The following is a 24453-nucleotide window of genomic DNA, read 5'->3' as shown; positions in this document are numbered from 1 at the left end:
AAGTGAAACTTTCCACGTGAAATTACATGATCGCTACCCTGGCACGTGTCTATATTATCGTATCCGGAAAATCCGATATGATTATTTTCCGAAAAATTAGTAGACCTTTAGCTCAGTGGTTGGTGCTGTTATATTTGCCTTTGTGCAATTTTTTTACTATGCGAAATATCTGCGCAAAGGTACATATAGCGACACCGATAATTGTCGGTACGAGTGTACAAAATACTATCCTGACGGAACATATCATACAGATATTTTGGTCCGAATTCATAGACCAATCTCAAATCTCAGATCTCCAATCTCGAATCTCCAAAATAAATTTCAGTGCTAGTTGGTAATCATCAAATTCAATTCTTCGTGACTGAACGACAGCGGGAACGGGAAATAAAACGTGGCGACTCGTGTGGTTATTTCTGAAGAACCACCCGACCGGTGGTTAATAATAAAAATGAGAAATATTTTCTACGTAGATATCATAATCAGTTATTGGAAAAATTGCTTTCGCGTTCTATACAACATGGGAGAAAATTAATTTGCCAGTGTGTAAAATATATTGTAGAAAATAATTTCTTTGATTTAAATTGATCTGAAATATGAATTATGCAAAAAAATACGAAAACAATTTTACACATACAAACTAGTTTTAGCTATTAATATATTTTGATACAAAATGCTAAAAATATAAAGAAAATGTCTGTGATGTTTATTAAACCTATAAGTATATATTTTTCTAATTATAATTTATAATGATTATGTAATAAATTTATTATGAATCGAAAGACTTGTGGAGCTATTTTTACAAACTAGTCAATCGTTTATTTATTTCATGTTATACATAATTTATGTACGTTTCTCTTTTTTTTTGGTGTGCTTTTTATCAGATTCTTGAATACTATCATCTCCTGAAGCTCGTTTTTCACCAGTCTTTATAGAGATAAGATGTTTACTATGCTTGCCCGATAACGCACTAGTCCATTCTGCTCTTGATCCTTTGATAGCGTACTGCTCCAAATTTTCTTTCTTCAGTTTTTCTAATTCTCCTTTTTGTTTAATTTTTAATTCCTGTAACAAAGAATGTTATTTTTATCTACGTTACGTAAGTTTAAAGAATGAATTATGAACTGCAAAGAATGGTATTTTTATCTAAGTTACATAAATTTAGAGAATAAATTATGAACTGCAAACCTTAGCTGCGCTTTCTAATTCTTCGCGTAAATTTTGTCCACCTAAAGGATCCAGTTTTATTTCTCCATTACTCGATTCTTTGGGCAACATAGTGCTTTCGATATATTTTTCCGCGACTCTGTTGAAATACTGAATCGATTTACGTATTATACGATTGAATAGACCAAGCAATTGTGAAGATGGTAGATTCAATTCCTCTGCCAATTTATCGACAGTTTTATGTTGTAAGCCTAAGCCAAGAGAATTTTTTTAAATACTTCATGGTTTTATTTAAAATGTAAAAACTTTCTTTTAAATAGATATATACAACTGATTCAGATTTAATTAATAATACACTTTCTTGTAATAATATAATAGATTTATATATAGATTTATAATTATGTTCGAGCAAGCGCTATTATTAGTTTGTAGTTGATGATAGATATGATCTATAAGTGTAACAAATCGTCTTTATTACAAGATTTTCATTTTCATAGATAGGATTTTTGTTATTTTCAGTATAATAATATAATAATTTCTTTTTCGATTTCCCTATATCATTTATTATTACTTTAGCGCTTAATAATTTTGGTGTGATTTTTACAATTTCTAATTTATACACAATACATATAAATACATATTAAGAAATTATTAAAAACTATAGCATTTTTCTAAAATTTGAGATAGTTATTCATCAAATACTGAGAGGAATTCATCTACTGCCGGAAAATAACAAGAAGCCATAGTCTTAGCAGCCTAGAAAATTAATAAAAATGTCATTAAGAACAAGTATATGTGTGACAAAAAATTTAATCAACATGTTTTCAAAAAGTAAATAATATATAGAGAAGTAATGTGTTACTTGTAATACTTTGTTGAATGTTACCTTGTTATAATAACAATTTGATAATGACCTTGTGAATTTTTTATGATGATAATATCGGAGTTGGAAAAGTCAATCGTTATTTATAACCGAAAAAAATTCCTAATTGTAATGCATTACTTTTTTATTCGTTACTTATTATTTTTTTTCAGTAAGTAATGCGCATAATGGTGACAAATTAGTTCTCAAAAGTGATTTTTTCAACCTTAGCACAACTTTAGGATTTAGAGTTAACGTTAAGCTCATTCTACAATTGCGTAAGCGTAGCTGTAAATGATTGTAGATGTAAGAATTAATCAATCACAGTTCAATATGAAGAAAATGTTCGACCGTGATTAGTCAATTCTTACAACTACAGCCACTTACAACTACATTTACGGGATTATAGAATGGGCTTTAGCCATAAAAAATTGCAACGACATTATCAAATTGTTTAATACGAAAAGTAACATTTCCTAATTCTGAAATATGTATAATTTCTAAAATCAAATTTCTTTTATTCTTTTTAAATTATTATTTTTAATAAATTGAAGTCAATTTAAAACTTTCTTTAATATATTAATTTATATTTCTTTACAATAAATTACAAGTTACTAGGTGTTCAAACTTAAAGTTAAAAATTTGTAGTAGATATTTTAATATTTACCTCTTTTGTATTTATTTTTAAGCTTGTTTTACTTATATTTAGTGTGCATTTGAAGGGTAATATAGCATAATGATTGCTAATATTCAATAAAGTCTCCAAATCACAATCTCTTAAATCGCTGCGTAATTTTTTTGAAAAATTTTTTAGAAGGTTACCATTTTCACTAAAAGGCTGTAAACAATTCTTTTAATGTTACTTATTGTATATAATAATAAATTTATTTAACATTTTTATTTCTTGTTCATACATACCTCATCATACCATAATGATTTATGAATATCATTTGCATAAATAGATATAATACGAATTCTTTCTGCATATATATTTAATGGCATAATCTGGCGCATATGTGGACTCATTTTACAATATCTATAATAATTCAAATATCGATAATATAGAATTAAATTAATTTAAATAGTAATGAATTATTTAAAAAATACCTCAATAGTAATTTACAAATTCTTGACAAGATAGCACAACTCTTCGTAATAAATCCTCCATAGATGACTGCTGGTGGTGGCAATGTCCAAGATAATACATAACTACGACTTTCTAATGTACAAATCTTTGAAAGAAACACAAATAAATACTTAAAAATTAAGTTAAATATTTTAATTACATTATTTATAATTTTTGTATATACCTCTTCATAAAATGCTAAACATTCTGATAACAATATAACATCGTAATTATGTATGTTCAATCCACAAACAATAAGATTTTCTAATATGGTTGTAATCGCAAGTACAATCTCTACTAAATCTTCTAATCGATCTTGTTGCAAAAAGGATGATGCATATTGATTCTGTTCTTCAAGCCCTTGTCTTACAAACTGTAATAAATTGTCAGAGTAATGTAACAATTATATGTACATATATATGTAAAGAAAATAAATTATGTAAATGTAATTTGTATTTTGTAAAAAAATGAGTCTTGTGTACTCCTGTCGCAATCAATATTTACATATATATAATTTGTATATATTTGATTAATATTATTATCTTAACGCACGATTTTAAATAAACATAGAAATTATATATGGAAGATTAACTAAAAAGATATGGATTTGTTACAAATTGAGAAAATAAATCCAATCCTTACCAAGTTCGTAATTAGTTTCTGTACAGATCTAATTATTTCACATTTCATATTTAAATTTGATTCGTAAAATATATTTTGTATATGTATTAGAATGTTTTCTCGTAACTCTGAAAATATATCTAAATATAATATTTTCATTTAATATTTTAACATTGTATAAGAGCTAGAACAGTTTTATAATTACCAGTCACCGATATAGAAGTCATCCATTGCAGCAAATCTAGTAACCTTAGCAAATGCTCTCCTGAATTATAATATAAATATTCATCAAAAAACAACTTGACCACAAGTATTCCTTCCTGCATGTATCGAGAAAACTCAACTGTCGTAGTTAAAAATATATCCATTTCTTCCGTAGAAAACTTTCCATTTTCGAATATAAATGCTAAAACATTAATACACTGGCTTTGAAATATGTAAAGTTTAGCAAAAAGTTACAAAATAGCTTACATTAGTTTTCTATAATAATAAGAAAATCGATAAACACACCTCTTGTAAGCGTATTGTAAAGATTATACGAAAATCTACTTTGATACTGAAAGTCTGCGTATGTAAGAAGATGATGACCAACCATATTTACCAAAAGCGAAATAGCATTGCAAGGCAATTCAATATTCTGATGATACTTTCCTAACTCTTCTATGCTAACACATATACATATATATATATATATATACATATAAAATATTGTATATTAACATTGTACATTAATATTAATATAAATGACAAAATATATGTTGATTATATTACTCACCTATTTATATCAAAAATGGACTTTGCATCTTTATCTTTAAAAATATTTGAACCCATATGAAAATAACCAATAGCTGGTAGAAGCATCTCTTTTCTTTTCTTAATTTTTAAATTCTATACAAATAACAAAGTATATAGAAGGGCAAAGAGCCAGTAACTTTTATATAATCTGTATTAAATTCATATAATTACATGTATCATATTATACTCATACATTTTTTCATACCTGCATCACATTCCATTTAAAAAATGGTTGAAAGTTTTGATGAGATTGTTGAATTTCTGCACGATCTCTGGCATCTTCTAATGCTAATCGCATGACTTCAGGAATAGGTTTCCACACACTTTCTATATTCACTGCTGCTATTTTCTCAGGCACTAATTCTGGTTTATATGATTTAAATAAGCTATAAACATGTTCAATAAGTATTTTTATCATTGAAGCAAATATGTACAATTATACTTACAAAAGTAATGCAATAATATGTGTTGGAGGGTTAGAGTAACTTTTCTGAAGTGTTAATAATCTTGTGACATCTTTGCGTGAAACATCTTCTGGTTTTGTTAATACATAAATAAGACGTGCTATATAACGTCCCTGAAATTTACATTTGTACATGATATAGAATACTTTTTACTACTAGATTAATTTAAAGCTTAATTTAGGCGAGATATACTTCAATCATTAGACTTGAATATGTAATAAAGATGTATATTAAAATATCAAGGTTCTTTATATTAACAAAAATCGAAAAGAAATGCTCAAATTATAAAAATATAAATTACTTAATTAAACGATCAATAACGAACATATGATTAACATGGATGTTTGTAGATGTAATAATTTTTTTTTAGATTTATAATTATTAATGAAGTGAATTTTATCAATATATAGTAAGATTTTATATGTAATAAAGATGTATATTAAAATATCAAGGTTCTTTATATTAACAAAAATCGAAAAGAAACGCTCAAATTATAAAAATATAAATTACTTAATTAAACGATCAATAACGAACATATGATTAACATGGATGTTTGTAGATGTAATAATTTTTTTTTAGATTTATAATTATTAATGAAGTGAATTTTATCAATATATAGTAAGATTTACAATAAGATTTACTTTCTATTACTAAAGTTGTGGATTGATACAAATTATTAGAATTAATGATCTTATAATATACCGAGATGAAGACTGTGTAGTTGAAACATATGTAAAGAAATCATCACATCTTATTATAAATCTTATTGATAAAATTCACTTCATTAATGATTTTAAATCTTGATCATTAATTCTAATAATTTGTATCAATCCACAACTTTAGTAATAGAAAGTAAATCTTATTGTGAATCTTACTATATATTGATAAAATTCACTTCATTAATAATTATAAATCTAAAAAAAATTTATTACATATACAAACATCCATGTTAATCATATGTTTGTTATTGATCGTTTAATTAAGTAATTTATGTTCTTTATATTGTCAAAATTATACTGAAGCTTCTTAATACTATAATATTAAAGAAATAATTATATTTCTACATTCTTTACTTAAAAATAAATAAAATATAAAGTATTTATATAAAAAAGAATGTTTACATTACCAGTTTCAATTTCTTGAGCATAATATAAAAGTAGATGTCATAATAGATGTTGATTACTTTTTTATCTACTAATTCATATTCCCATATACCTAATCATTAACAATATATTAAATATCTGTATAGTAAATACAAGTAGAGCTTAGATTAAGAACTAAATTACCTATGATCCATTGTATAACAATTATAGTAACGGTAAATGGCAAATTATTCAATGAAGAAAAATACCAATTGATTATAGTCTTCATTATTTTCTCAGGTAATTTGTATCTTGGAATGAGACATTTTATCAGTGATACCTGTTTGACTGCACCTGATAATATAAATTTAAAATTTAGTTAATTCAAGTATATATATTCAAATCATATAGTCTTTTAAATTTATAAAATACTTATATGTGTGTTAATATTTATTAACAAGATACTGACTTAAATCCATATGTATAATAATATCTACGAGCTCATTGAGAATATCATCATCTAATCCTCTTTTAACAGCTTCATCTTCTAATTTGATAAGACATGTGTTAAACTCTAGTAATGGCTTTTTTGTTGCTAAAAGAAATAAAAGAAGGAACTTAGATTTTCTAACCATTAACTATTACTCTAAATATAACAATTATTAATTAAATTTTAAATTTTGTATATATACATATTATATAAAATATATAGATATTAAATGTACTAATCAAACAATAATAAATAGATACTTATTCATGTAAAAGTTTATTTAGATTTACTAAGATCGATTTTATCATCTCTGATTAGCTTCATCGATTAAGTGTCAACTATGATAACTTCTGTTTAATGATAAATGTTATTGCTCAGTTTAAAACAAAATATAAGTTGCTAACCAAAATTATATACATCAAGTAAATTAAATATAATTTTTAATATTATTGCCTAATTTTTAATCTATGATCTAATTTTTAATACTAATGCCAGTAACGCCTATTAATGCTCTACAATGTTTAATAATGCATAATCTTATATTGCTTATTATAATATATAATTTTTTAAGTAATGCTCAGTAATGTTCCAAATTTGTACACCGCAATACAAAACCTTTAGTGGATTACACCTTAGCTCCAACGGAATAATTAACCGATCAAACTTATCAGAGATAACAAAACCAGCTGTTGTTAAAAAATTATCATTTTGCTACATAAAACCATTATGTCAAAATATTTATTTTATTTTTTGCTGTTGGTTTTAGGAGTTTACATGGCAATATCATTAAAATGTTTTGAATAATACTACCTGCTATTAACTCATTCTAATTGATGTTTGAGTGATACTTTTAACTAATATTAGTCAAATATCTTTAAAATCTATATAAAAATAAATAAAATATACTTCATTTATAAAAAAAAGCAAAGATAGTATACACAGGATAAGTAGATAAAAAGTACTATTCTATATAAGTCCACAGATAGCTGGTGAGTTGTATTGCGTAGCTTTTTTACTATACAAAATATGTACGCAAGTTATAACGACACCGACACTATCGAGGTTTGTTTGGTATTCTATACCTTTACCATACACACACACACCTTCGGGAAGTGTGTATGTACAGAATTAGCACCCCAATCATGAGGGTTTACAACTTACATCTTCTGAGAGTCTGCATCAGTGATGCGATTTTCAACCCGCTTGCAGCACTCGACGGTAGCGCCATCTGTCGGCGGACTGGCGCAACTGGTAGCACACACAAGCAAAGCTCTTCTTCTTCCTTAAATAATGGTTCCCCCCCCCCGCCTCCAAGCCTCCAAGCAATGAAATAGGAGGTCGATGCGGCTATAGATCACATCTTTAAAGTAAACCGTACAAAAATATGAAAACGAACGGGTGATGCAATGCCCGCGAAAATGGCGTTGCTCGACCGGTTGCCGGGCGCCTGCGTCTACGGCGTCGTTACATCGCAATAACGCGCGTCATAAGAGCCCTAGTCGTCGAAAAGTGCAAAATGACGAACAATCGAGACGAGCTCATCCGCAAACACGCATCTGTGTGACGCAATGCACAGTCAAAGTCGGCAACACTTTCAAAAATATACAATGGAAAGCACCCAAATCAAAACACGTCCGTCACGGTCGAATGGTTCGTCGGAACTCGGATCCAGTGTTGCCGCGACGAAAATTTAAAATGTACTGACACCTGGTGGCAAAATGTAACATTTAATACATTAGGGTCATAAATGTACTAAAAAATGTACTAAAAAAGAGAGAAAGAAGCACGAAATAAAATATAAATACAAATATATATTTATTATTGATTTAAATGTGTACCTACATATGTACTATACTTATTTCAATTTGTATATGTATTTTATTTATAATTTGATTTACATTTTAATATAGTTCATAAATAACTTAAGCCCATGACACATAGAAAAACGTAAGGCCGTAAACGTAATCAGTAAGCGAATTGACCAATCGCAGTTGAGAACGTAAGCGGCGGCGGCTTACATTCTCAAGGTACTTTTTCATGCGCAGCACGCTGCAGCAGCAATTCGTTACTATTGGTTAAGAATTTTATGTAAGCTAGATGACGCACTTCCGGCGCAAAATACATTTTGCCGCAGTTCGTTGAAGTTAAACCGAACGAACAGCAAGCAGCAAGCGGCAAAATCGAGGCAATATTATTTATTGCAATAAATATTAGGAAAATAAACGAAGAATGGCTTCGGATAAGGTACGAATGTTTGTAAATTAGATTATTTTATACTTTACACTTTACTTTTTCAAATTTGTGGTAAAGTATAGAATGATCTAATTTACAAACATGTATCCGTACCTTATCCGAAGCCATTTTTCGTTTATTTTCCTAATATTTATTGCAATAAATAATATTTTCATAATGAAACGACGGACATATTGTACGCTTTCTCGATTTTGCCGCTTGCTGCTTGCTGTTCGTTCGGTTCAACTTCAACGAACTGCGGCAAAATGTATTTTGCGCCGGAAGTGCGTCATCTAGCTTACATAAAATTCTTAACCAATAGTAACGAATTGCTGCTGCAGCGTGCTGCGCATGAAAAAGCACCTTCAACTGCGATTGGTCAATTCGCTTACTGATTACGTTTACGGCCTTACGTTTTTCTATGTGTCATGGGCTTTAAATAAAAACTCAGATTGTGAAATTAATTATATAAATTATAAGTATATTAAACTACTTACTGTACATTGAGTAGTTACAGGCAGCATGAAATAAGCAAAGATGTTCAGAACATTCAGAAAAACTTCGAAGAAAACATAAAATTAACAAAAAATTGCTTACTTGTCCCCACTATACATATAATTAATATCATATCCTCGAGTGTACACTTTGGAATCTTGCAGGATCTTATAATAGTTTTATCAGAGAGAAACCTCTTTGGTTTAACACAATTTCGAATAATTTTAATCTTACTTTTACTGTTTTTACATTGGCTGCGTACATTTAAATTCTTACAACAATTTACAACACATTTAAAAAATTCTAATAAATTCTAAAATGTAATAGATTTAAAGTATTTTGTATTGACGTACTAAAACAGATCAAAATGTAATAAAAAAATACATTTGTACTAAAAACGGCAACACTGCTCAGATCTCATAAGCAGTCTGCAGTGATGCGATTTCCAATTCCAATATTCCAAATTCCAACCTGCGTGCAGCTGTGGGGATTGCTCAGATCTCTCTAGCGTATAGAGTAAGTGTATCCTAGGGGATCTTTCATGGCATCAGTTGCCAGCAGCGTAACTAAGGCGCGTTAAGCGGGGAGCAGTTACAATGAAAAGACTTAAGCGGGGAGCACAGACTTTTGCATAACGCATAAAGCATGTGCATAAGGAATTTCATTGGCCCATTTTCTTATGCATGAGTCAATGGACCAATCAAATTCTTTATGTATATGGTTTATGCGTTATGCAAAAGTCTGTGCTCCCCGCTTTATGATTGTGATACAATGTATATATAAATCTGTTATTTTTAATCATATAAGTTATGTCAAGAATATTTTATGTAACGTACGCAAAAAGCATCGAAATAAATAAATTGTTAAAATAAATTGTTGTAAAATAAATAATATTGTTGTATAAGATAGTTTCTAAAATATTTTTTTTAGTCTCTTGTTCAAACGTGTAGATTAATGTTAAACCGTAATGAGGACGAAGTACCCACACATGAATGCCTTCAAGGATATTCTAATTTCATTACAGATAATAATTTGTACTTTTACCCTGTATTAGGTAGTTTATATAATATATATTATATATACCGGGTGTCCCAGACCAACCGTCCACCCCTTTTATCTCGAAAGCAGAGCATTTTAGAAAGAAATTTTTCAGACAAAAGTTGTTTGACTCGAAGGGGGACATAAGATGGTGTCATCGATTGATAGTCCTCTGAAGGTTACGTGAAGGTCACCTTTTTAATTTTTTAAATGGAATTATGTAATTTTTTTTAGATAGCGTGATTCCTCTAATTATTTTGCATATAAAAGTATTAAGGTAGAGATACCAAAAAACCAATAGTTTACGAGATATTTTACATATTATTTTGGTACATATTGACACAAAATGTTAAATAACTCGTAAACTGTTGACTTTTTCATTATCGTACCTTAATACTTTTGTGAACAGAATAATGAGATAAATCAAATGGAGTAAAAGAAACACATAGTTGCGTATTTAAAAAATTATCCATTTTGCATACATTTTTTTTAAAGCATGAATGAAATGATCGCGGCGTGGTCCATGATGGCAATACGAAATCTATCGAAAGACGATATTGCGATTCTCGAAGTCGAATGGTCAAGATATCGAATCGATCGTAACGATCACATTTGTCAGGTTAGGTCAGAGAGAGGCCAATTCTCTGCAATTTTTTGTTTAGGTTATGAAATAATTATAATAATATAAAAGGTCTGTTTTCTGACTGAACTAATAAACATCAGTAAACACTTTGGAACTTAAAATAAGGTAGATTTATGTTTAACGAAAGCAGGAAAGAGAGTTTTAGTGCAATCTTGTGCAAAAATAAAAAAAAAGACTTAAAATGTTCAAACAAATTTTCCAATCTTTCGGATCGTATAGTTTAAATCAGATTTTACCGGGTAAGTAAACACAATTAATTATTTTTTCTTCTATTTAAATATTGAATAACATTTACTTACACAAGCGGTAACTCTAACTGTGTATTATTAACCTTCAATTTGATAATTTAATGTTATTTTAGCTATGTAACAAAATGTTATCTATAATTATGCATTAATATTTTATAATTATATTAATTTTTTTATACAGATACATCAAAAAAAGCTGCTACAGTATATCTCACTATCATTCGACACCGGGATACTCGGACATTTAGTACCATCACATCTACAAAAAAATGGGATTTATACAGTGCTGTTTGTTTAGAACGTCATCCAGTTATAATACAGTCAATGCAAGAAATAGAATTGAAATTTTATAATATGTTAAAAAAAATTGAATATGAAAATAGTTTAAAATCTGATCATGAATTGATAAAAGAAAATGAGAAACCAAAAAAGTTAAGCAGCAAGGAAGACGAAACAGAGACTAATACCTTGATACAAACTATACAGGATTTTGAAGATAGTTATCAAGAGGAATTAAACAATTTTAAATTTGCATCAACAATTACGAGTATGCATTAATTTTCTCTGTACAATAGAACATAGCATTTTATAAAAAAAGCAGATATTTATTTCAGAAGTCATGAAAAAAAATCATTTCATGTATTGTATGATTTTAATATTATTTTTCTTAATAATTTATTTGTATGCATTATTTTAGAATTTGACGAACAAGACGTAACATCAACTTTAAAACGTAAATTGGACAAAAATTTACTTTTATTAATACAACAAAGAATAGGCAATTCACATTATTGGATACCTCCACAAGGCATTCGAAAGGAAGGAGAGACTATGAGACAAGTATGTTTCTAGTATTTTTGTAAAACTAATTTTATATATGTAAATACACATACTCTCTCTCTCTCTCTCTCTCTCTCTCTCTCTCTCTTCTCTCTCTCTCTCTCTCTCTCTCTCTCTCTCTCTCTCTCTCTTCAACAAGGAATAAAAATATGATTAAATTTTTTTTTCTTTTGCAGACTGCAGAGAGAGTATTACAAGATGCATGTGGTACAAAGATAAAAGTAAAGTTTTATGGTAATGCACCTATCGGATTTTATAAATATAAATATCCTAAAAAGATTTGCGAACAAGGAAGTTACGGTGCTAAAATATTTTATTTCTTAGCAAAATACATAGATGGAGATATTACCAATGATGTAAAGTATCAGTGGTTGGATAACGAAGAATTAGAAAAAGTATTACCTAATGGAGTACAAGAAAGTATTTCACAATTTATGTTATTTAATTAAAGAATAATATAAAATATTGAATCTATTGTTTGTTTCTTACTATATAATAATGTATTACTAATAATATTAATATTATTAAGAATTCTTAACATTAAAATGAAGGAATCTATAAATATATATATAATATATATATACACATTTATATAATGTAAGTGTATTTTCATTAACATAAAACACTTTACATAATAATTTTAAATAATTTATTGTAAATATAATTAAGTCGATAAAACAACATTTTAATTAATTCTTTTTTTTTTATATCGTCAATCTAATATATGAAAATATAAACGTGATAGTATCTTTAATAATAAATATGTATTCAAAATATTTACACATGAAATAGATAAAATTTAATAAAAGACCATGTATACATATATATGGTCTTTTATTATTTATATGTATATATATATACACACACACATACATTAAACACCTTTTTATTATTAAAGAAGCTAGTATGTTCATATTATTTTCAAATATTAGATTGATATTGATAGACAAAAATAAAGATTTTACGAACTTTATTATTTATAATAATTCAAACTTGTTGAAAAGTATTTTATGTTAATTAAAATACATCTTAGAATCGACCAGATCTCTTTCGTCCAGTATATTTGGAATTGTCTCTAACTTTTTTTCCTTGCCGTCGCCGTCTTTCTTTTTTTTCTAAAATCCATTCCCTACTCTTCTTCAATGGTTTACCCCTGGTTTTCTTTATATATTCCCTATAACATAAAATACTTTATAAAAAACGTAAAAAAGTGACTATTTTGGAAAGTTAACAATACAGTTTAAAAATATTTAAAAAATATTAAAAATAATTGCAATTTACAGGATAATGAGAATAATAAAAACATGAAACTTGAACCTTTTAGAATTAGAGATGGTTTGTGTATCTTCGTTATCTACGCCTAATGCCTTTGGAAGTGCAGCAGCTCCTCCAGTCATTAAAACTAAGAACATTTTCTTCGCTTTTGTACTATTTGGAAAATCAACGACCACACCGCCAAAAAAGCCAGCTTTTGTAGCTTGTGTTACGATTAATTCAACCTGTTTACTGTTCTCTGGATAAAATTGTAATACTGCTCTTGCGCTTCTTGTCAGACATGCATATAATGTTGAAAAGAATCGATATAAACGTTTCGTAGGATTATGTGAAGCTTTGCTAGCATAACATAACCATTGAAGGGCAGAGATACTAACAGCTCCATCAAATGTACCAGCTTTAAATGGCAATCCTTGACCTATATCTCCTAGGATTAAGTCACCATCTGTTTCTCTTTCAATAGCTACCTCTAAAATAATAAATCAATATATGATTTTATATACATATATATATGTATTTAATACTACAGAAAATACTGTTAAACTATATCACATAAAAAATAAAAAATATTTACTAAGCATAGCCGAAGAAATATCAACACCCATCCATACATGTCCCTGATCTTCCAATACGCTACCACTAAGGCCTGATCCGCATCCGATATCCAGAAGTAAGCAGCTCTTATCTTCAGGTAGCAAAAGAAGTTCTATAGCACGTTCAGACATCTGTTCTTGAATTTCTATCATACGAGAACTGTAAAAAAAGAATATTGTTACAAAGATGTTATTACAAAAATAATAAATTTAAATACATGACTTATATAAAAATTGAGACATACCTTTGAGTATATTTCTTAGCTTCTGTTTCATCATAATACTGTTACAAAAAAAAATGAAATTAGCTTCTTCTTTGATTTATTAATACAATTCTTTAATTTGTACTAATTATACGTAAAATTATATATAAAGTCAATGTAAGTTAAAAAGTTAACAATGTAAAGTCACAATAAAGTTTGCAACTTACTACTTCAGGTGGTGCCATAAGTTCTGGACGCTTAGACATTTTGATTAATATTTATTCGCGCGTTTTTCGATAAAGATTCAATGGAGGGTGTTCATCTCAAAATCGAAATTATACTCATTCGAAGCGTTTTTGCATAAAACAAAAGAATCTGGCAGAAAAAAGCGTCGCTTTGCCCCGCGAACCGAGATATATTTAATCGTTAAAGTTCACGACTAATTAGGTTAGAGGAAATCTATCATGGTCACGTGTACATACAACTCCGCAATGCGAGCATGCGCTGCACACGCGCATGCGTTTTCATAAATATGCGCCCGTAAAGAAAAATAGCGCAAAATTTGGAAAGTTCAATTATTTTCTTATTGCTTTGAAGACACAAAAGTATTGTCTAAAAACAAAAGTCACAAAAGCAGTGACTTTTTGTATTTTTAGACAATACTTTTGTATACCTTACACTCTCCATTGAACCTTTACCAAAATATAAATAGAACCTAACCTAATTTGAAACTGTTGACTATAAGTTCGTTCTTTTTACTTCTTACTTTTTACTACTCTTGCTTTACTTCCCGAAGTCCGAACACAAGGCACAGGGCGCATTTATGCCTGTTTCCACCAATGCAGATTAACATCTCGGTTTAACTTACTGTTAATCTTTTTCTAATTTTTAGAAGAGCAAATTGAACCGAGATTAAAGTTAATCTGCATTGGTGGAAATGAGCATTAGCGGATTCATCATATCACTAAACGCTTGCAACTATTGGTGTATTCTTCTAGGTCTAAACGTTTGATTGGATAATCTAAAAGAACATCAATAATAGCGAGCTCTATTGTTGGTTGACGTTACATGCTCTATCAAAGAGCATATATTAATCCAAATCGGTGCAATACGCTCAGGTCGAAAACGCTAATTGATCGATTTTATATGATTCCGAAAATGATATAAGTCTTTAGGGCTTGGACCAAATTTCGATTAATTTAATAAAGCGGTGCAGTCATTTTTATATAGTAAAACTTTTAATTGTATAATTCCTTCCAACTATCCATAATATAATTTATTCGCACGTCAAAACATTAATATCTCTACCTTTTATTGCAAAGATTACTTAATTAATAATTAATAAGTTAATTGCTGATAAAGATTCGTCACTCTAAGTCCATTCTAAAAAATGTAGAGAACTTTAATCTCGATATTTATAGCTTCTTTATCTTTAGTTATATATATTAAACATATATAAGAATTTTTTTAAAATAAAAGATAAATTAGAAAAAAATATAAAATAAATTAACTGTGATTAAAGTTTATGTCCATTTCTATCAATATCATAGATTAGCTTTAATCCTTCTTCTGTATATAAAGTATCGTTTTATATAATTAAAATAAAATAAAATAAAATAATTAAAAAGTTTCGAAAATCAATATGCTGTAAATTGTTGCATATATTGTATATGTTGTATATTGTGTACATTGTATATATTTACGCCCGATTGCACAAACGTTGCTTTAAGCGAGGTTTAAAACTCTCTTCTTTTCTGTTTCTTTTTCAGCTCCAAAACAGATTAAGATCCGATTGCACTAAACGTTTGACTTTAAGTAAAGTTTCAAAGATTTTTAAAATTCGCTTAAAGTCCAAGTAACGTTGTTGGTGCAATCGAGTCTTACAATTAATCTGTTTTTTATTCCTATACTAGAACTCTTTCTCGCTTTTGCTAAATGTTAAACATATATTTATCTCATTTTAATTTCTAAAAGAGTGTACACTAGTTTAACTACAAAATACAGACTCATCATATGTATGTTTTGTAAAATTAGAATAATTGAAATCAGAATTTATACAGTAATTCATATAGTAATGTAATTGAAAATATAAGAGAATACAATAAAACGTGCCTTTTAAACTCATTGTAGATAATCTACAAATCGTGCAAAATTCTTAAAGTATAAAATAATTGTTACTATATTTTACAATATATAGTAATTGTGTTATATGATAAATACTTACGATCTTAAATAATTAACGTTTTAATATATCTATTATGTTTTTAATTTATAAGTTTAATTTTCAATTTATGTATAATTATACTACAAAATATTTTCATCAAAATGCATCTGCAATTGTGCACTTTAAATATTCTTAAAAATAACGCATATTAATTTCGTTTTGCACCGATAAATGATTACAGAACGTTTCATAATTTTAAGTATGATTTTATATATGTATATGTAACATATGCTTATTCGAATAATAGCAGTTCACTTAATGGTATTGATAATACAAGTATAAATAAAGGACATTTACGTTTATTATACTCAGTTTATACGTTCAGTCATAAATATTATTTATATGATGTATAAATACAATAGACACACAATGGTCCATTCCTTCAAGGTCTATTTATATAATATTTACAATTTTTAAGAACTAGTTTTCGGAAATTCAAGATGAATTTGCATCAACATAAAACGCATTCAACTGCGCGAGCAAGAGGAATTAATGCTAATGCAATCACAAATCAGTAGCTATAAACTGTGTATAAGCATCATCTATGTGATTTACTCACTCAAATTTTCGAAAACTATTATTAACACTGGCAAATTTACGATTAATGACGACAATAGAATATGTGATATCGCAATATTTTTAATAATTTTGTAAAGACACGATACAAAAGTTCTCACAAGGCAGATAACATTTCAATTTAATATTCGGCATTGATATGTGCACGGAAACTTATGAATATGCGATAAAGAATGTTTGCAAAGAATTTTATTAACAAATGTAAAGAAATCTAAGAACTGATCAGCATTCATTATCAATAAGAATGTAAAAGTATAAAAAAGAAAAAGAGAAAATATATATATTATTATAGCCTACACGAAAGGCAGGAGTTTAGAGAGGTAATCGATTTACAAAACTTCGATTTTGAATCAGGAAATCTGGTCTTTATTTCCAAAAATATGTCGCCCACATCTGGACTGTCCAAAACTGCCTGCAAATACAAATAAAAGAAAATTGTGAGAACTTTTTCGGCATGTATACCGCAAAACTTATTCCCAACGTGAGGAGCACTTGATAATTTAAAAATCTCACTCATAACACAGTTTGTCCATTCAGGGTTTTCATTGTGAAATTGGATAAAAAATTTGATAAGAAAGACAATAAAGACTTATAATAACAAAGACCACATTTTCTTAAAAGGTCAAACACTTTATTTAATAATAAAGGTGTGTGCGTCTGGGATTTAGGATATACAAAATTCATATCGTCTAAGCTTGAATATACATCTCCTTCGGCAACGCTTGTGATTAAAGAATCCCTTCCAATACCCAACTAAACCTCTGCCTAGACAAACAAGTTGTAATCGCGGTGATAGAAGCATGAAATATGAACTATTAAACACAACAGATTTAATCATCCAATTAGAAATATCTTGTGGAAAAATAAATGGGACAAAAAGTTTTAGAAAACAAGACTTGAAGAGTTTTATGATGGCCATTGGATTTGCGACAGAATAAGAATATGGACGCATTTTGAATAATATAAAACTTGTTGCGATAGTACGAATAAAGTATAATCGAATTGCGCCGAGCTGCGCTTTTCGTGTTTTCCTAATTCTATTTACCACTTTGTGGTATATTTTAGTCGAAGTAATATATCACTATATTATTGTTAAAAATAAAAATAAAAATATTGATATAGCAATCAATACCGGTAATACCAATGATAGTAATATAATATTATAGTAATATTAATATCGGTAACAATAAGAATAAGAGTAGTAGCAGCAGCTGCGGCAATATCGGTAGCGGCAACAGTAGTGATAATTATACTAATAGTAATAATAGTCGTACTATATATACTATCTCCTGTAGCGCAACAGATAACTATTTCCGTAACCTACTATTATAAATCGAAACGAATACGAAAACGTTGGAATATTTTGGTTTAGATCGCGTTTACATAAGCGATATAGTTCACCAACTCACTCAATATATATACTCACACACCATGAGAGATCGATCAGCTGAGAGCTTCTGTCACTTACTTTTTATTATTTTTTTAGTATAATGGATTATAGCCAATAGTCGGACTTAAATCAGATCAGCGACATTCATTGGCATTTCATCGATGTGAGTGTTGTAGAACTGCTCGATATCTTTCAGGGTTCGTTTGTCTTCCTCTGTCACAAAGTTAATGGCCACACCTTTACGACCAAAACGACCACCACGACCGATTCTGTAAATAATAAAGTAACAAAGACATAAATTATCTACAATTTTTAGATATAAATATATACATATATTAAAAAATTCACGCAAATTATATAAACATATTTGTGATATCCTAAATTCTAACATTTTAATAGACATAAAACATAAAGTATGTGTGCTTATCTTTTTACAACATAAAGATTATATTGTTTATTATTCTAAAAAACATATCCATAACTTTAATTTAAAGAAATAAAGCGTAAAAATATAGTATCAAATTCTTCAAAAGATCATAATTGTTGACAAGATTGTTTTAAATTAAGGCTTATATAAAATAAAATTTATTGTGTTTTCAAGATTGTAGTAAAAAAGTATGAAATAATAACTTACCGATGAATATAGTTTTCTCGATTGGAAGGTAAATCATAATTAATAACAAGTGAAACTTGTTGCACGTCTATGCCGCGTGCCAAAAGATCAGTAGTAATTAAAACTCTCGAAGAGCCAGTTCGAAATTGACGCATAATAAGATCACGTTCTTTCTGTTCCATATCTCCATGCATGGCAGAAACAGTAAAGTCGCGTTTATGCATACTCTCTGTTAACCAGTCGACTTTACGCCGCGTATTGCAAAAGATGACCGCCTGGGTGATACTTAACGTATCATACAAATCGCAAAGAGTTTCCAATTTCCAATCTTCGCGTTCGACGTAAACGAAAAATTGTTTAATACCCTCTAATGTTAACTCTTCTTTCTTAACCAAAATACGAATGGGATTCCGCATAAAACATTTGGATACATCCAACACGTCAGATGGCATTGTCGCAGATAATAATATAACCTGGAAAAAATAATTATAAAGCATTAGAAATACAAAGGCTAAAATTGTATGCAAGAAACCATGTCTCGATACAATGTGATGATCAATATTATATATGTCGATGAAAGAAATAAACTGCATTTACTGAGATGTTATACTATACATGTATGTGCAATATAATAGCATCATGCTGTAATAGGAATTATAAATTGTTGTTGCTAATATATACAAAAATATTAAGAGTGACTAATTGATTTTTAGGACATTATGATTATTATTATTATTAGGAGTGCTATGCCATAATAATTGTTTGCATTTAGGCCGCTATTATTTCCAAAAGATAACACATTTCATGATACAGAGCATATGTCAATCCAGTGTACATCTGTCAGGAAATGACACTATTACGACGCACCTGTATTTTATAACATATTTGTTAACTTGACTATTATAAGGTACACTGCAACTTTTTCGTCTTGTATGATTTGTGGACTTGTCCAAAAAAGATACTTTCTAACAATTAAAATAAAATTATCTATTAGATGGTAATTGTAATAAAAAATCTACATTCCTCGAAAATATCTTTTATGTTTACCTGCACTTCATTAGGTAACAATTTGAATACATCGTGGATTTGATCCTTAAATCCTCGAGAAAGCATTTCATCGGCTTCATCCAGCACGAACAGTTTGATGCTATTTGCTCGAAGTGCTCGTCGACTAATCATATCGTAAACTCTACCGGGCGTACCGACAACCACGTGAACACCCTGATCCAGTTTTCGCATATCTTCACGAACGTTGGTGCCACCAATACATGCATGACATTCCGCGTGCATGAAATCTCCTAAAGCGATAACGACTTTCTGGATCTAAGTAACACACAATACAATAAAATTATTAGAGTTTAACATATTTTCTATTCAATATATTAAATATAACTTTTTGTTAACATAAATATTTCTAATGAGCTCTACTTACTTGTTGAGCCAATTCACGAGTCGGTGCAAGGATCAAGGCCTGGCATTCTTTAATACTAGTGTCGATTTGTTGAAGAATCGATATGGAGAACGTAGCAGTTTTTCCAGTACCTGATAGTTAGAAACATTGATTGATATGATTTACAATAAATACTTTACATATTATATTTACAAAATAATATAATAATTACTATAATTAACAATTACTGATTTATATAATATCAAAATTTCTTACCAGACTGGGCCTGAGCAATAACATCGAGCCCCCGTATACACGGTAGGATGGCACGTTGTTGAATTGCGGATGGTTTTTCAAAACCATAAGCATATATACCACGCAACAGTTCTTCTTTCAAGTTCATTTCGTCAAAATTCTCCACAACCTGTTCAGATTAAATATAATATCAGTAAAATATATCACTTTTTATTATTTTAGTTTATTTTAGTAACTAGTATATTAAAAGTATCTACTAAAATTATACATTGTATATATAATATGTAATTGTATTATATATATATATATATATATATACACACACATACACATATATCAATGAAAATGATTAAATATAATACTTTTAATCCTCCTCTGCGATCTGAATCTATTTTATACTTTCCTCATTCTGCTCAAATTTTAATTTTTATTAAGTAAAGATTTAGAGTTAAATTATTTGATAATGTAAAAGAGACATTAAAAAATAACGCTGAATTTTTCCATATTTTTGAAAGCCTAGAATAGTAAAAAAAAAACTTGGGTTTGACAAAAAAAGATTCAAATTTTGCATCTGGAGAAAGTAAACATATATTTGCAGATTGAGAATTAATATATTACATTATATAAGCACTCAAACGTTTTAAGTTTAAATTTAATAATTCTTAATAATATAATTAATTTGAAATTTAAAAAATCACAATAAAATTATTTTGAACAGTTTTCTACAGAAGAAATATAACTGTTTCTCTTACTTTTATCTATATATAATAGTTTTTCTTAATCGATCCAATTATTTACAGAGGATGACTAGAATATTCTTAATTTGAAATAGATTAACTATTAAAAAACTAGATTAAATCATTAATATTTTGATTTTTTGTGTATACATAAATTCTTTTATTTCAAAATAAATAATCACATGCTTGAATATCGAAGATTATTTTTAAAATAATCTAATAAAAACAATTTTACATTAAGTTGCATAAAATCTTCATAATATTCTTAAAAAATTTTTTTCTTTAATAATGTAGATGAATTAATAGAGACAATTAAATTAGTCTAGACAATTTTTATAAATATCAAGAAATATATATGTATGTACATATATTCATCAGTTATGTTAATGATCTTAATAATTAATAAGACAGTTGCATAAATATGTACATTATATATGTTATTTTAAATACCTGTTCAAGGACTGAAATTACATCTGATAATGTACTAATTTGTACTATTGTAGAATATCAAAGTATAAACAATATGTCGCATCTTCCAATAGATAAAAAAAAGCAAAATCTCATCACATTTCCAAAGAATGCAATAGTCACTTACAACATCCCAGTTGGACTCGATGACGCCATCGGGATCCATTCCAGGAGGTCCATCGTATGTGGGTTGTTCACTTTCACTAGGACCATTTTTTGAATCCCCTGACCATTGATCATCATTTCTGAAACAATGGATAGGATATTAGAACAAGTAGTAAAAATACATAGATATAAGATTAACAATAAAATTAAACTTTAAATAAATCACACACTTTTATATGAAAAAACTAATAAATTTTTTACATTGTAAATAAATTGTAAAAATTACAACATTGATAATGACCTAACAAAGGTCGAAACGTATGTTTTTATTAACTTTATATATTTTTATGTTTTTATTAAACTTTATATTTTTAACGTAATGACATAATTTATTTACCAACAATTTTATAATTTAACGAATTTTTAGGCTCGTAACTCTGTTTTCTTTTTATTATTTTTTATATAAATTGTAAAATATTATATCAATATATATTTAAAAAATAAATGATTTTAATTTTATTTTATTGCAACATATTTTATACATATTAATGACTGGTGTAGAAAATACATTTTCTAAACAAAGAGAAGTTAAAATTTAAAGGGAATAAATTTCTATAGGAAAAAACATAAAATCGTGTATCGTTTTTCTTTACGTCTGTAATAAATAACCGAGCTTTACATAAGAAATTCATATCGATCTTAATAAAGGTATTGGTGCATGCATCGGCATTTAAAACTCATCTGGTATCGATAATATCGGTCACGGCGATCAGGCGATGACAAATCACTTTAAATCCACGTGACCTTGAAAGCCGAACTTTTTCGTTCCCGTGAAGTACATCGTCTATCGGGAAGCGTGCGTTTCGATGGCCATTTTTTTTACATTTCGCACGGTACGAGCAAGTCGGCGGAATCGAGCCCGCGTGAAGGCGGCACGAGGATCATCCCTGGGGCCGCGCTAATCGCTCTGACAGTGACTCACGCGGAAGCGTACTCGCGAGACGCGAGACGTGTTGCTTCGCCGAGGCCAAAGGAGAGTGCGACGATGACTATGCGTCCAGCAATGCGCGAGGAGCCTCGGGTGGCGGGTTAGCGCAATTGATTTTTTTCTTTTTTTTACCCTCCCGACACAGAAACCGCGCGAAAAAGCGATAATTCCATTACGTAATTCCGCGGCCGGATCGTAGAAAACGTGCTCGCCTGTCGAGCTCGCACACAGCGGAGCGGACGGGGAAATAGAGCGCTTCACCCACGCTAACGGCGTCGGAGCACATGCATGTGCCGTCCGGTCGCCGTGCTCGCTCCTTACCGTACCACGCGGTCCTCTGCCGCGGCATCGCGACGAGGAGGTTAAGCGGCGGATCGACGTGGACAGCGTGGATCGTGTCCGTTAATCGCCGCGAGGGCAATGTGACAAAAACGAATGCACGCCATGTTGTCAGTCTCGTGTCCCCCGTGCATCCATCCGATTGCGGCACACTATTTTTCGAGAACGTATTTTAACCCACGTAAGCGCGAATTTCGCGACGCGAACGAACCACGAAGGCGTCCACATCACAGTGATGACGGCGCGCCGTCAGAACGCGAGCGCGATACGCCGTTACGTTGGAAAAACGTTCAACTTACCTTCTCTCTGCAGTATGCGACATGTTCAACTCCGAAAGTTCGACAGAAAGGAAGAACTCAAGTGGCGTCACGAGGAGTATTCGCGAGACTACCGCGCTGTGGCGCTGCGCGCGGTGCACCGGAATTCGGAATTTTCGGATTAAGAGTATCGGGTGCTTTGATTTTTCGGTGGACGCGTTAGCTTCGTGTTCGTCGCCGAAACTAGCAAATTGATTGGCTCGGTTACATCGTAGCGAATCGTGGCAATCAAATCAAAATTTTTCTCGCAAATATAAACGATTTTAAAGTTACGACAATTGCCGATTACTGCGCATGACGGAAATGACATTGCTATTCTGGCACTTCGAAATCGTCGTGGTGGGAGCTTATCGTGGGAAATATGAACGACTGGCGCAGACACAAAATTATAATTGAATGATGCGTTAATATTAAGATTACATTATAGTCATTAAAAATATATATGATTTTATTATCATGTATTAATACATAGAAGTTTTTTTAATAACGTTTATTTTATACCGTACATACAAACTAGATTATAAATATTGCTTATTGTAATGCGAAGAAATTTTTACGATCTTCGTTCAGCTGCATTAACTAATTTAAGTTTCGAATACACATTTAAATCTTAGAGTACTATGTTATAGAATTATGGAATGTCTATTTATAAATATGACTATTAGAGCTTCTTTGTTTAATTTGGAAATAATTTTTTATAAAGAAAATATTTTAAAAAATTTATGCAATTTCACAAATTAAAATTGTACATAAAAAATTTAAAATAAACTAAATAAATTTAAAATAAAGAACTTATTAGATTGACTTAATTATTTGTTTTTAATAACATTGATGTGTATAATTGTGTTAGCTTGAAAGATGTTTTTATTTTGTATTATGT

The 24453-nt window shown here is 29.2% G+C and overlaps 5 protein-coding genes across 7 annotated transcripts; 1 reads left to right on the top strand and 4 right to left on the bottom strand.

Annotated features, from left to right (window-relative positions):
• Nucleotides 1-840: 840 nt before the first annotated feature.
• On the bottom strand, nucleotides 841-1489 carry LOC108776817 (uncharacterized). Its single transcript, XM_018543532.1, has 2 exons — nucleotides 1186-1489; nucleotides 841-1062 (listed from the first exon to the last, which is right to left on the bottom strand). The coding sequence occupies exons 1-2, from the start codon at nucleotides 1273-1275 to the stop codon at nucleotides 841-843; spliced, it is 312 nt and encodes a 103-aa protein (XP_018399034.1). The 5' UTR covers nucleotides 1276-1489.
• A 346-nt stretch (nucleotides 1490-1835) lies between these two features.
• Nucleotides 1836-8252, bottom strand: LOC108776842 (centromere protein I). The gene is made up of 15 exons (XM_018543572.1): nucleotides 7766-8252; nucleotides 6584-6709; nucleotides 6319-6468; nucleotides 6159-6247; nucleotides 5015-5145; nucleotides 4774-4954; nucleotides 4549-4661; nucleotides 4284-4438; nucleotides 3979-4179; nucleotides 3795-3901; nucleotides 3337-3525; nucleotides 3134-3258; nucleotides 2945-3062; nucleotides 2694-2864; nucleotides 1836-1920 (listed from the first exon to the last, which is right to left on the bottom strand). The coding sequence occupies exons 1-15, from the start codon at nucleotides 7830-7832 to the stop codon at nucleotides 1852-1854; spliced, it is 1992 nt and encodes a 663-aa protein (XP_018399074.1). The 5' UTR covers nucleotides 7833-8252; the 3' UTR covers nucleotides 1836-1851.
• A 2850-nt stretch (nucleotides 8253-11102) lies between these two features.
• On the top strand, nucleotides 11103-13005 carry mRpL46 (mitochondrial ribosomal protein L46). The gene is made up of 5 exons (XM_018543531.1): nucleotides 11103-11251; nucleotides 11442-11807; nucleotides 11958-12100; nucleotides 12277-12536; nucleotides 12999-13005. The coding sequence occupies exons 1-5, from the start codon at nucleotides 11194-11196 to the stop codon at nucleotides 13003-13005; spliced, it is 834 nt and encodes a 277-aa protein (XP_018399033.1). The 5' UTR covers nucleotides 11103-11193.
• A 124-nt stretch (nucleotides 13006-13129) lies between these two features.
• Nucleotides 13130-14627, bottom strand: LOC108776835 (probable 18S rRNA (guanine-N(7))-methyltransferase). Its single transcript, XM_018543561.1, has 5 exons — nucleotides 14399-14627; nucleotides 14214-14251; nucleotides 13950-14128; nucleotides 13418-13844; nucleotides 13130-13274 (listed from the first exon to the last, which is right to left on the bottom strand). The coding sequence occupies exons 1-5, from the start codon at nucleotides 14435-14437 to the stop codon at nucleotides 13130-13132; spliced, it is 828 nt and encodes a 275-aa protein (XP_018399063.1). The 5' UTR covers nucleotides 14438-14627.
• Nucleotides 14628-17314: 2687 nt separating this feature from the next.
• On the bottom strand, nucleotides 17315-23591 carry eIF4A (eukaryotic translation initiation factor 4A). 3 transcript variants are annotated; one of them, XR_001940802.1, is made up of 8 exons: nucleotides 23556-23591; nucleotides 21952-22069; nucleotides 20641-20788; nucleotides 20407-20516; nucleotides 20022-20297; nucleotides 18996-19447; nucleotides 18398-18630; nucleotides 17315-17383 (listed from the first exon to the last, which is right to left on the bottom strand). XR_001940802.1 is itself a non-coding variant. In XM_018543538.1 (8 exons), the coding sequence occupies exons 1-7, from the start codon at nucleotides 23576-23578 to the stop codon at nucleotides 18486-18488; spliced, it is 1272 nt and encodes a 423-aa protein (XP_018399040.1). In that variant the 5' UTR covers nucleotides 23579-23591; the 3' UTR covers nucleotides 17315-17383; nucleotides 18440-18485. The 3 variants fall into 3 exon arrangements, 2 of the variants coding, with proteins under 2 accessions (XP_018399040.1, XP_018399039.1); XM_018543538.1 differs by having other exon boundaries at nucleotides 18440-18630; XM_018543537.1 differs by having other exon boundaries at nucleotides 17315-18630.
• Nucleotides 23592-24453: the final 862 nt, after the last annotated feature.

Source organism: Cyphomyrmex costatus, unplaced genomic scaffold (genome assembly GCF_001594065.2).
Source record: "Cyphomyrmex costatus isolate MS0001 unplaced genomic scaffold, Ccosl1.0 scaffold390, whole genome shotgun sequence".
Taxonomy (NCBI): Eukaryota; Metazoa; Arthropoda; class Insecta; order Hymenoptera; family Formicidae; genus Cyphomyrmex; species Cyphomyrmex costatus.
The sequence above is the reverse complement of the archived record's forward strand: the minus strand, read 5'-3'. Positions and strand labels throughout refer to the sequence as shown.

Bases quoted from the DNA above. Each gene is read 5' to 3' on its own strand.
- LOC108776835 (XM_018543561.1), bottom strand. From the start codon at position 14,437: ATGTCTAAGCGTCCAGAACTTATGGCACCACCTGAAGTA. The intron at 14,252-14,398 runs GTAAGTTGCAAA...TTTTTGTAACAG, and splicing joins TTATGGCACCACCTGAAGTA to TATTATGATGAAACAGAAGC. The intron at 14,129-14,213 runs GTATGTCTCAAT...CTTTTTTTACAG, and splicing joins GCTAAGAAATATACTCAAAG to TTCTCGTATGATAGAAATTC.
- eIF4A (XM_018543537.1), bottom strand. From the start codon at position 23,578: ATGTCGCATACTGCAGAGAGAAG. The intron at 22,070-23,555 runs GTAAGTTGAACG...CCATTGTTTCAG, and splicing joins TCGCATACTGCAGAGAGAAG to AAATGATGATCAATGGTCAG. The intron at 20,789-21,951 runs GTAAGTGACTAT...TAATCTGAACAG, and splicing joins TCGAGTCCAACTGGGATGTT to GTTGTGGAGAATTTTGACGA.
- LOC108776842 (XM_018543572.1), bottom strand. From the start codon at position 7,832: ATGGCGCTACCGTCGAGTGCTGCAAGCGGGTTGAAAATCGCATCACTG. The intron at 4,180-4,283 runs GTGTGTTTATCG...TTAATGTTTTAG, and splicing joins TTACAATACGCTTACAAGAG to CATTTATATTCGAAAATGGA. The intron at 3,063-3,133 runs GTATTTTTTAAA...GAATTATTATAG, and splicing joins ATTTGTAAATTACTATTGAG to ATATTGTAAAATGAGTCCAC.
- mRpL46 (XM_018543531.1), top strand. From the start codon at position 11,194: ATGTTCAAACAAATTTTCCAATCTTTCGGATCGTATAGTTTAAATCAG. The intron at 11,252-11,441 runs GTAAGTAAACAC...TTTTTTATACAG, and splicing joins TTTAAATCAGATTTTACCGG to ATACATCAAAAAAAGCTGCT. The intron at 11,808-11,957 runs GTATGCATTAAT...GCATTATTTTAG, and splicing joins ATTTGCATCAACAATTACGA to AATTTGACGAACAAGACGTA.
- LOC108776817 (XM_018543532.1), bottom strand. From the start codon at position 1,275: ATGTTGCCCAAAGAATCGAGTAATGGAGAAATAAAACTGGATCCTTTA. The intron at 1,063-1,185 runs GTTTGCAGTTCA...TCTTTGTTACAG, and splicing joins AATTAGAAAGCGCAGCTAAG to GAATTAAAAATTAAACAAAA.